Raw genomic sequence first — 12748 nt, 5'->3', positions numbered from 1 at the left:
CTCCTGAGGATGCGTGTGGGTGACATTATCATGACATAACTTGCCTATCCTGGACTCAGCCACTCTGCGGTGTAACCTGCGCGCCAAAAGTGCCCCCGCCCTGTCGCCCATATGGTAAAAGGAGGTGCGAAGTCTCCCTAACGTCCTCTCATGCTTGTAGAGAAGGAGTGACTTCACCACCGAACGGGCATCTTGGAGGGCTTTTAGGTTTGCAGGGGTAGAGACCTTCTTACACATCTGGTCTGCCGCATTCAAAGCAGATAAGGCCGCTGTCAGTTGTTGGTCCCTACATTTCTTTAGACGAGCAGCTGATTGTAATAGGATCCCTCTCATATACGCCTTGTGCGCCAGCCACAGAGTCGAGGGGGAGATTTCAGGGCTTACATTCAGTGCAAAGAAATCACAGATTTTGGATCTAAATTCCTCAACTCTCTGCTCACTTTTAAGTAGGTAGGGGTTAAGTCTCCACTGAGCAGGAGAGCAGCCGGGAAGCCCCGAGTCCAATTCCAGGGTTATGGGGGCGTGATCGGATCAGGTGGCGCACCCAATGTCAGACTTGATTGCCTTATGCAGGAGGTCCCTAGATATCAGAAAGTAGTCAATACGAGAGTGGGACAAGTGAGCAGAGGAGACATAGGTAAAATCTCTCTCATCTCCGTGATGATACCTCCAAATATCATGATAGGGCAAAGTACTTAGGGTGGACCTTAAATCATCCTACTTGACCCCCGGGGCCGTGTGACAATCAATATCCGCATTTACCGGTATGTTAAAATCGCCTCCTATAATTACTGCACCTTTCGCCACCTTGCTGAGCTTTCTAAAGAATCTGTTGAGAAAGGCTTTCTGTCTGACATTGGGTGCGTACACTGAGGCAATGGTGTATAAAACATCATTAATAGAGCAGATCAGAATAATAAACCTACCATGTGGATCTGATACAGAGTGGTGAAGGGTAAATGTTACCGAGGCTCTGACCCCAATAAACGTACCAGCCTTACGCCGTTTAACTGAGGGAGAAAAGAACATATGAGGAAAGAGCCTGTGAGCGCATCTATGCTGATCCTTCTCCAACAGATGACTCTTGTATCAGAACCACATCACAGCGAGCTTTTAGTACATCAGACCATAATTGAGAGCGTCTGAAGGGAGAATTCAGACCCCTCACATTATTAGAAAGGAACTTTAGCCCCATAGTACTCGGTTGTAGTATACAGTGTGAAACAAAGGCTGACTGCTGCTACATAGGGGTCCAATATAAGAGCCCCATGACTGCAACTGTTCCAGGGATAGTACGCCATAAAACAAACAAACAAAAAAAAAAAAGAATAGAAGAGTACAAGTACAACTTAAACATTTGAAAACCAAAGCGGGTGGATCCCGCAAATAACCTCGGTGTCCATAACTGTTAACATAGCGGTCTGCGGAGATGGTATGGCAGATTTCGGGGGGGGAGAGAAGTAAAAATGCGGATGACAATCTCGCATGCGTACCGCTTCCCCAGTACCCTAACGTGACAATAGGGACAGGACATGAAAAGATTCAGATAGTGTCCCAATCAGAGGAGATCTTATCTGGTTTGTTGGAGTCACCTTTCCCTCTCTGCTGGAAATCCGGTATTAGACCCCATTTATGCAGAATGAGCGCCGCTTCTTGAGGAGAGTTCCAGAGATACTGGGCGCCTTTATGCATCACTATTAATTTTACTGGGAAACCCCATCGGTAGCGAATTTGCTGGTCTCGCAGGACTTTCGTTACTTGAGAGAACTCCCTCCTCTTAGCCATGGTGGCTGCTGATAAATCAGGGTAAATTGTGATCCCTGCAAAGGACGAAGATGGAGCGGGGTTCTGCCGCAGTGCTCTGAGAAACTGATCCTTGATGTGGTAAAAGTGAATCCTTGCTATCACATCACGGGAAAGGGATGGATCCAGATTTTTGGGTTTAGGAACCCGGTGGATACGGTCCACAATAAGATCTGCTTCTGAGGCATCAGGTAGTGCTTCTTTGATCAGACCTTTAAGAAGGGGGCCCAATCCCTCAGGACCTACTGCCTCCGGAACACCCCTGATTCTCACATTGTTTCGCCTGTGGCGATCCTCCAGGTCTTGCATCTTTGCTCTCAGGGCTACCACCTCTTCCTCAAGCGCTTCATGGGCATCTATTAATGAGTTATGCGAGGTGGCAAACTCAGACATTTTTCCCTCCATGTGCGCAGTGCGATCTCCCAAGCTGTGGAGTTCGCGCCTAAACTCTTTCAAGGCGCGGGAGATGTCCTCCTCCGTTCCTCCAGCATGGTGCGCATGAAGTCGGTGGTCAGAGGCTCGGTAGGAGGAGGAAGTTGAGGGGATTCAGCATGGCCCAGGGAGGCTCTCGAGGATGATGCCGGAGAGGAGGCTGCAGGAGAAGACAGGGTCGGCGCACTTACTTGTGCCGGGCTGCATGGCGCCGCCAGTGAGAAGAATTCTGTAAGTTTCTTCGGCGCCTGCCGCTTCCGTAGTTTGCCCATGATAGCAGCGCTGCTGAGGGACTCTGTGTGTCACAAATGCCGTCCAGGTAGTCGCTGTGGAAGCCGGTGTAGGGTGCTAGGAGCGGAGCTTCAGCTCTAAGCGTCCGGCACCATTAGCGAGCAGGCCACGCCCCCACACTTTTTTTTGTTATGTATATAATTCCACATGTGTTAATTCATAGTTTAAATGCCTTCAGTGTGAATCTACAATTTTCATAGTCATGAAAATAAAGAAAACTCTTTGAATGAGAAGGTGTGTACAAACTTTTAGTCTGTACTGTATATTTTATTAAAAGTAAAAAAAAAAATTTTTTAAACACAATAAAGACCTCTTGGGGGACATACAGTGCTGCAAAAATATATAAAAGTTAAAAAAAATTGGGAAAAAGATGTAAAATAAATTTTAAAATACAAGTAAAAGAAAACTGTAAAAAGTGCTATAAAATTGTTCACCGTCATATTATGTGGCAAAAATAGATTTTAAAAATAGTGATAAAAAATTAAAATATATAAAAGAAAATGAGCAAAATAAAGTATGTGTCCCCAAAGGTCTTTTTGTAACAGAAAAAATAAATATAAAATTATATATACGGTATATTAAAATACACAAAAGGAAAAAACACCCGCACCAACCAAAACCATTACAATTATCACCCCATTCATGTGAAACTATACATATTGTATAATAAAACGATCCAACACATATTGGGAACTAATTATAATAATTTGCATATTTAAATAATGAGCTAGAGTTTGAATAAAAATGACTTAAAAAAATATAAAATTGTACAGTTTCTCCCTAATAAAACAAAAAAATATATATCTGTGTTATGTAATAAAAAGCTGCAAAAGTTATGTTGGTAGTCCCAAAAATTAAAGGGACTGGTCATTAAGGCTTTTTCAAGGGTTAACCAATAAGTGCTAGTAAGGCCTCATACACACGACCGTGCCTTTTTCTTTTGGTCCGCAGGACACCAGCCATGTGTGTTCTGCATTTAGCATAATGGAGTAACAGATGCAGACAGCACATGGAGTGCAGTCTGCATCTTTTGCGGCCCATTTGAAGTGAATGGGTCCACATCCAAGCCACATAAAATGCGGCTCAGATGCGGACTAAAACAATGGCCGTGTGCGTGAGCCCTCAGGGGTTCTTACTGGTATATCTGGGTGTGCAGGAGGCGGTAATTGAGCGCCGTCCTCTGCAGTGAAGTAAAGCGCTCATTTGTGAATAGGAGGCATGAAGGAAATGTTGCCACTTAAGAGTTTCCTAGTTAAGGGCTCTTTCACACTTGCGTTCTTTTCTTCCGGCATAGAGTTCCGTCTGCGGGGCTCTATGCCGGAAGAATCCTGATCAGTTTTTGCCTAATGCATTCTGAATGGAGTGAAATCCGTTCAGGATGCATCAGGATGTCTTCAGTTCCGGAACGGAACGTTTTTTAGGCCGGAGAAAATACCGCAGCATGCTGCACTTTTTGCTCCGGCCAAAAATCCTGAAGACTTGCCGCAAGGCTGGATCCGGAATTAATGCCCATTGAAAGGCATTGATCTTGATCCGGCCTTAAGCTAAACGTCGTTTTGGCGCATTGCCGGATACGACGTTTAGCTTTTTCTGAATGGTTACCATGGCTGCCGGGACGCTAAAGAGCAGGAAAGTATGAATCTTCTGTTTCAGGCCTATGCTGCAGGAACATGTTAAAAATCTTTTTTTGCCAGAAAATCTCTAAGCCCCTGTTACATGGCACGATATTCAGGACAATTACTTATCAGCCGATAAAGAAATCGCTCGTTTATCAGGATGAAAGATGTATGATTATGGTCAGCACATCTCACAGTGTAATCAGGAATGTGCTACCAATAATCGATAGAAGTGAATGAGGGAGGAATGACTGTGGTAGTGATCATGCCTCCCCAGTCACTTTGCATTAGCCTGTGTATTAGGCTGATGCAAACAAGCGCTGTTTAACTTTCTTGCGGCCCCTTGAAGTGCGATGCGAAAAATGCGGCCCCCAGACCCAAAAAAAGTTGTGCACCCCTGGTCTAAAGTCTCCTGCTTTCCATCCCAGGTCTTTAGGAGGACAATCTGTAGCATTCTTGTATGATGCTGGGCCCATTTCACTGCAGGGATTGCGGAAGTTAAATGGCCTAACAGCATCATGATATCTCTGATGGACACTTCTGGACTCACAGAATAGTGCCACTTTTTGAGAGAGAGGTTTGCTTTTCTTGCGGGAGGAAGGACATAAGATTGTGGGAATCTAGCATGACTCCCAAAAATACCTTTTGTTGACTGGGAACTATGTTTGACTTCTCTTCGTTTATTAACCAGCCTAGTTCCAGTATTTTTTTCTTTCACAACCCGTTAATGAGCTTGGAGATCTTGGAGGGATGGAGCTGCCACCAGAAAGTCGTCCAAATATGGAAAGATTAGTATTCCCTGGAGATGAAAAGAACTAGTTACTTCTGCCATAATTTTTGAAAAGACCCTGGGGGCTGACGACAACCCGAAGGGAAGGGCCTGAAACTGGAAGTGATATTTTCTCCCCTTAAAAAAAAAAAATCGCAATCCTCAGATATTTTTGATATTGTCTGTGTATGGGAACTGGGAACATGATGATATGCGTCGGAGAGATCCATAGTTACCATGTGGCAATCGCAGGTCAAGAGATTTACTGTCTATTTTATCGTTAACCATTTAGAATTTCTTGTAAGATATGTTTTTGTTGAACTATTTTAGGTTTATTATTACTCTGAAGGATTTGTTTGGTTTTTGGATGAGAAAGATGGGTGAATAAAACCCTGTTCCCTACTGATCTCTTGGAACCGGGATTAAGACATGTTTTTGTAGGAGAGCATATCTCGGATTCTAGAGCATGTTGTTTTTCCTTCTGAAGTGATGGTTTGTTGAGCATGAAATAATTTGGAGGAGGTGCACTGAACTCGAGCTTGTAGCCTTCTCTTACGCGCTGTAAAACGCTCAACAAGGAGAAACCAATGCTTCCCTATGGGAATGGTTCTCACCTGGGCGTTCTACAGCGCGTACGATCGCGCTGTAAAACGCCCGACGCCCCCAAGAAGTACATGAGCTTCTTTGGGGCGTCTTGTCGCGCGTTCCCATACATAGACTTTCGGGAATGCGCGACAATGGGCGTTCGCTTGTCTCTGTATGCGCAATTGCAAACGCCGGTACAATCGCGCATACATAGCGCTCCTTTCAGAACGCTCAGGTGTGAACCCAGCGTTATAGTGCCTATTACCTAAGGAGAGCTAGTAATATTTTCCCAGGCCAAGACAAATTTTGTTAGTCTGCCTCCTACCTGAGACCTGGCGTCCTTGTGAGGGTTTTGCAGAGGTTTCTGGGGTGTATAGGAATCCTCTTCCCTTCCCTCTAGAGCTCTCTTTGCTCTTCTGGTCAAATCTGGGTCTCCCTTGGTTACGAAAGGACCGTCTGTTGATAAAATTTTGAATCTGACGGGAAACCTTTTTTCTTTTGTCTGATGCCTTATCCAGGATATCATCCAGGACTGAGCCAAATGGCTTATCTCCTTCACATGGAATGGAGCATAGACTACTCTTAGAACTGTCATCCCCAGACCAGGACCAGTCCATATGGCTCTCTGCGTGGCATTTGAAAGGGCAGAGAATCTAGCCAAGAGCTTTACAAGATCTACTGAGACATCAGAAACAAAATATTTGAGGCCTGTTTCATAACAGGAATGGAGGCCAGGTTGCCACTATACCCGGCCTTAACATAGCTGTGTTTGGTTCCCATGCACGTTGAGAAGACCCTCATATTTTTTGTCCATAGGGTCTTTTAAGAAGCCCATATCTTCAAAGGGCAGCGAAGTCTTTTTTTGATACGTAGCCAACAGGGCCATCTTTCTCGGGAGTCTTATCCCACAAAGCTGAGTCTGAATCCGCAAAAGGATATTTCCTCCTAAAGGCATTTGGGATTGCATACCGCTTCTCAGGATCTTTTCATTCCTTTGCGATTTAGCATTTTTATATAGTTATGAACAGGAAAAACTTTTCTTCTCTTTTCACCCAGTCCCTTGAACATTCTATCTTAAATAGACTGGGGCTCTTTAACTTCTTCAATTTTCATAGTGGCTCTTATAGTTCTCAATTTTTGTGTCCTGAGGGCTACAGAAGGGCTTCCCTAAATCATCCTCAGAGGACTCAGAACCTACCGTATTCTTTGCCTTATAAGACGCACAAAAGTGGGGGAAAAATGGCACTGCGTCTTATGGGGCGAATGCGGCAATTTTACAGTGATACATTGCTGCTGCACAGCGCGGCCGGCATATGTATCAGCGGGAGGGAGGAGGGACTGGAGCCGGCATCTTGTTTTGTAATGGCAGCGGGGCCCTGTGCAGTCACTGTATTCTACTACATAGGGCCCCGCTCACTGTAGTAATCATATAGGCAATGTTAATTCAAACTACTATCCAGGCTTTAGTACGGTACTTACTACTAACTTGCATAGCAGGCAGGACGCCGGGCGAGTGGGCGGACGTCGGCAGCGTAACTCACTACGTCATAAGTGTGCCATCCACAGACCACCGTTAATTCAAAAGCGCACCTTTTGGTTCAAATTTTTTTTCCTTATTTTCCTCCTCAAAAACCTAGGTGCGTCTTATGGGCCGGTGTGTCTTATAGGGTGAAAAATACAGTACATCAGAGAATATTTCCCTATAATCAGTCAGGTTTAACTTGGAATTCCGACGTCTGTGATCTTTGAGAGGTGGATGGTTGGGGTAAAGGAGAGGAAGGAGACTCTTCAATCACCACTTTGTACATCTGGGACAGGGTGCTTTTTCTTTGACAGCACAGATTTTTTGCAGATTGCAAATTTATTGCCCTGATTCTCCTCCAGAGGATTTAATGGTGCTGGTAGCATAATATTTGGAAGGAGGCTTACCGGGCTCTGGGCGGTGGCAGAAGATTCCACAGGCTTGTGGGACATATCTGGCACTTCCAGTGGAGCTGACATGCTGCACGTGTCAGGAAGACACTGGGACTGCAGCGCTCCTTCCTGCAGACATATCCTCTGATGTCCTCCAGGCCTCTGATGTTGTGCGCTGGCGGAAGTGATGCACAGGGGCCTGGCAAACGGAACTCTCGGCCCTATAGAGCTCTGGCCTGTTTTTAAAGCCAAAGTGGATTGAAAAAAGCAATGAAGTTGTATCTGCCCTTAATACCTTCTCTACCGTTATAATCCACTCCTGATTTTGGATTCAAAAACTGCATCACAAAGCCTGAATGTGTGGCAGCACCCTTAGGCCTGTTTCACACTGCCGGCAGACTGTTCTGGCATAGAATGCAGGGAATCGGCCAGACCCCACTATAGTTCATGGGGCTGGATGTCATTCTGGAATAGCCTGCTGGATCAGCAAACACAAGTGTTTGTACATGTCAAAAATGCATGAATTGTCCTGGTTACAAAAAGTTTAAAATGTGTTAAAAATAAAGTAAAAAAAACCTCTGATAGCAAAACAGTTAAGGCCTTTGTTAATATATTATAAAGTGTACATTCAAATTATTTTGGCAATTTTGTAATGTTCTTAGAGTTTGTGGCATTGAAAATAAGTGATTTTTTGCAGCTACCAGTCTTTTGTCTTCGTTACTAATAATACAACCATCTGCATCCGTTAAGAACTGATCCGGTTGTATTATCTTTAACATAACACAGCGTCATGAACGCCATTGAAAGTTAATGAGGGACTAAGGATAATACAAGGCCCATCGTGAAAAGTCCTTCAGAACAGGACTCAACGGATTGAGGCACAAAATGTCCAAAACATTCATTTTTGTGGATGTAAAAAAAAAAAAAAAAAACCCTGTAGACCCATCTGACGTGTTGCAGCAGAATGTGCATAAAGCACTGATGCAAAAGTTGTATCTGCAAGATGGACACTAAAATCTGTCTATTACTGCACTTTGAAAGTTGAACTAATAATACATTTTGATTATTTCTGTGGAAACTTGCTTATTTTCATTCTCGTATACATTTTTGTCTGGACAGATTTGCACTTCGGTATTTCCAGAGTGCTCCACCGGTGTTTAATAGACTGTTCTTGGAGAGCTGTGACTCGAGCACTGTTCGTTATGGCCGAAGACGAATGAAACTGCGAGATCTAATGGAAGCAGCCTACCGATTTCTGCAACAGGATGAGCTTTCCTTTAGAGAAATATGGGACTGGAGCGTCTGTGTGCCTTTGCTGAAAAGTCACGATCTAGCTGTTCGCTGGTGGGTTCCTTTTTTTTTTTTTTTTTCTTTTTGTCAATTCATTTTTCTCATTTCAGCAGAGTGAAGTTAAGATGTTTAGATTTTCACTGCACTGTGAGGTTTCTGTCTTTTTGTAGGATGGAGGACTTGACTCTATACAGCCTCTGAATGGCAAAGTGGAGCTTTGGGCCAGGAACAGCAAACTGATATGCTTGTTTCACTCTTTTGCTGCTTTGTTGATTTGCTGGTCCATAGAACACAACTGAGGAATCTATTAATCATCTATTTTTGTCAGTAATTTGCCAAAAGCCAGTATGAAGCCTGGTAAATTGGCTAATTCAACTTAGAGGTTCTCTGCGAATTAACAAAATGAAAATACTTAAATATTGCTTTGTTATAAATATATTCCCAAATACCTTTCATTAGTAATAATGGCTCACTTGCTCCCCAGACAAATTAGGAGAAATAAAATGGCCACCATCCTATTGGTACACACAAAACCTGTCCTAACCACACAGGACAGGTTACTTCACAACACTGAGCTAAAGAGTTGCCTCAGCCTCCTCTCTGCTCTGCTTGTCAGGGATTATGATCCTGAATACAGATAAGGTCTTCAGCTGAATCTCATTAGGAATGGAATTCATGAGGAGACATAAAGTACAGAGAGGATGGACAGGACAGACCGTGGTAATGGAGACTGCATACAAGTGCTGTTGCTCATTACCCCCACCCTCCTCCCTGTACTTAATGTCTCTTCATGAACTCCATTCCCACAGAGATTCTGCTGAAGATTTTATTTAACTGTATTCAGGATCATAATCCCTGACAAGCAGAGCAGAGAGGAGGCTGAGGTAGCTTTTTACCTCAGAGTTGTGAAGTAACTTGTCCTGCTTTGTGATTAGGACAGGTTCTGTGTGGACTAACAGGATGGCGGCCATGTTATTTCCCCTGATTGCTCCTCAGACAAAATGAGCCATTATAACTAATGAAAGGTATTTGGGAATATATTTCCAGTAAGGTGGTAATTAAGTATTTTCATTTTCTTAGTTTCCGGAGAACCCTTTTAATGAGCAGCAAATTAGTGGAACAGGCATAATTGCTCACCACTAGTCAGGAGCTTAAATCTAATTTCTTATAGAGAGTTATTTTATAAGCCGTGTAGTAAGACTTCCCTGTGTACTGTAGTATTTCACTCAGCTAAAGGAAGTGAATATTGCTGCATGTAGAGGTAAATATATGGATCACCAGATACACCCAGAACCAAAACCAGTGGCCACTCACTGAGGAGAAAGTACCATAGAGCGGTTGCATTGTGCTTTTTCTTTTCTTTTTTTTGTCCCAGAATTGTATATCCGCGCAGCTTGTGTAAAGTCTGTGCAGTCCCTGCTGCCTGTACTATTAATCTTGGCGTGGCAGCAGGGACTAAACACACCCCACATAGACTCCAGATAACCTAGGGAGCCTGACACTGAATGAAGCTAGGCTCCCAATATATCGGCCGGGATCAGAGATAACACTGATCCTGGCTGCTTAATCATCTATATGCTGTGATCAATAGTGACCGTGGTATCTAATCTCTTAGGAGAAGGGGAGAGGAGGCTCTCTGTCTTAATTGACTAACCTTCAGTTCTTAAAGCTGATGCTAGCTCAAAGGCAAAAAGCATGAAGTGATTTTGGGAGATGGCAGCATGAGGATCGCCAAAGAAACTGCAAGCCAAGAGTTGTATGAACTGCACAGAATAATTTTATTAAGTTATGTGCACATTGGACAGATTTGTTGCAGACGTTTTTTGTGAGTGAAATTGTTTCTCATACATCAGAATAAAATGGATTCTTTACCTTTTGCATGGATGCTTACATACCACTTTTTGATGTATGGGGCGGTCACAGAAATGTTTTTACAATATGCTGCTTGTAGACATACAATTGTACTGCTAAACGTAGTATTAAGACAGACCATTTCTTTCAGGTACACGTCCCATTGCTTGGCTCTGGTTACTTGTATGTCAGATGAGAACAGACAGAGCTTTCTGAAGAAATTGTTTGTTACAGATGAATTAATAAATTTCAAACTTCAGTAAGTATCCATTTCTCTGCCTCAGCTCTATTAATATTTTTCCAGAGATCATCTCTGACAGCTGCTTTTTGTTTCAGATTACTGGATGAGCTGCATAACCAGAACGTAGAGCAGGCTCTCCTATTAACCAATCCAGAGACTTCCTTGTGGTGTAAGGACAAAACCCAACAATATACACAGGGCCAAATTGTGTCTGGAGATCTGTGTTCACATGTAGTACCGGTCTGCGGAATAACTCTTACAAAAAAAATGCTTAAAACCAAGGAGCAGGTAATTTTCTTATTTTTATTTATTTTTTATTTACAATTTTTGTTAGTACACATCATCATGAGGGTACACAGACCCTAAAATAAATAAACATTTTGCAGTACATCAGTGGAACTAAAAAGTAGGGTACACAGACACCGACATTTGCATTTCAAATAGAAGAGGTAAAACATCCTCAAACATAATGGCACAACTTCAGGGTACATCTCAGCATATCATTGGAGTACTTGAACAAAAATGAAATCCTACTTTTTTTTTTTCAAATAAAGACACGGGTAATTTCTTGTATGTAATAAACAAAGCGCTTAAAAACCGTGCAGAGCAATGCATTAATGAAGTGACTTTTTCAATAACTTTACAATTAAAATGTAAACTTTAAAGCAGTTATTTGAGCAGGCTTAGGCTACCTTTCACACTTGCGTTCGGAGCGGATCCATCTGGTGTCTGCACAGACGGATCTGATCCTATAATGCAGACGATGGGATCTGTTCAGAACGGATCCATCTGCATTAGACGGATCCGTTTGAAATTGAGCCATATTGTGTCAACTTCAAACTGATCCGTCCCCATTGACTTACATTGTAAGTCTGGACGGATCCGTTTGGCTCCGCACGGCCAGGCGGACACCCGAACGCTGCAAGCTGCGTTCGGGTGTCCGCCTGCTGAGCGGAGGCCAAACGGTGCCAGACTGAGGCATTTTGAGCGGATCCGCATCCACTCAGAATGCATTGTGGCTGTACGGATGCGTTCTAAGCCGCTTGTGAGAGCCTTCAAACGGAACTCGCAAGCGGAGCCCCGAACGCTAGTGTGAAAGTAGCCTTAAATGGACTGGCCACATCATGAAAATCCTAAGTGCTCCTAAGCTGCTTGTTGTCACACAGTAAATGGTGTAGTTGCTTTTCCTTTAGCCTAGCAGGTCATTAGAAGCCCCCTGGCTTCCTGTCTGCACGCCATGTAAACAGTGTGGAGCTACGGTTCTGACATTCATAACAAGATGGCGGCTGCAGTGTGTTTTACCCACATGGCGCTTGCTCGACGAGAAGTATGGTGTCCCCATTCACTTCTGTGGGATGGCTGTGTCTGTTCAAGTGACTACTACAGAGCCATCCAATCAAAGTGAATGAGTATCCAATACTTGTAATTACACCCGCTCACCACTGCAATTGCTGGTGTATGAACGCAGCCTTCTCTTTAAACAGTTGATCGACAGAGGTGCCTGGACTCTGACCCCTACCAATCTGATATTGGTGACCTATCCTGAGGATAGGTCATAAATGGTAAAAAGCGGACAGCCCTTTTAATGTGCATCTGGAATCAATGGGGAGTACATGTAAATCCACAGATATGCCAGACCCTTCCGAGTGGAGCACTTTTTGTAGCCTCTTGCCAGTATGCCGATCAAAGAATATTTAAAGGGATCCTGTCACCAAAATCTAATGTAATCTGCGGGCATCTTGTTATAGAGCAGAAAGGAGCTGAGCTGATTGTATAATTTTGTCTGAAAATATGAAATATATATTTTTAATTTTCTGCACTTTCTGAGCTCGAGATGGCCCATTCGGCTATTATCAGTAACTGATAGCATTCTCTGTGTACGTGCATGCAGAGATATAGCTGTCAGTCACTGATTCCATGGCTCCCATGTAAAACTGAACTCAGAAGAAGCTGAGA

General features: G+C 43.5%; 1 protein-coding gene across 1 annotated transcript in view; it reads left to right on the top strand.

Annotated features, from left to right (window-relative positions):
- The window catches only part of MDN1 (midasin AAA ATPase 1), a 281392-nt gene that overhangs the window by 37450 nt on the left and 231194 nt on the right, over positions 1-12748 (top strand). Inside the window, exons 3-5 of the mRNA XM_044289668.1 lie at positions 8530-8754; positions 10703-10810; positions 10888-11080. Coding sequence (XP_044145603.1) covers positions 8530-8754; positions 10703-10810; positions 10888-11080 — 526 coding nt within the window. The remainder of the gene's footprint in view (positions 1-8529; positions 8755-10702; positions 10811-10887; positions 11081-12748) is intronic.

This window comes from Bufo gargarizans, chromosome 4 (genome assembly GCF_014858855.1).
Source record: "Bufo gargarizans isolate SCDJY-AF-19 chromosome 4, ASM1485885v1, whole genome shotgun sequence".
Classification (NCBI taxonomy): Eukaryota; Metazoa; Chordata; class Amphibia; order Anura; family Bufonidae; genus Bufo; species Bufo gargarizans.
This window is presented reverse-complemented; position numbering and strand designations above follow the sequence as displayed.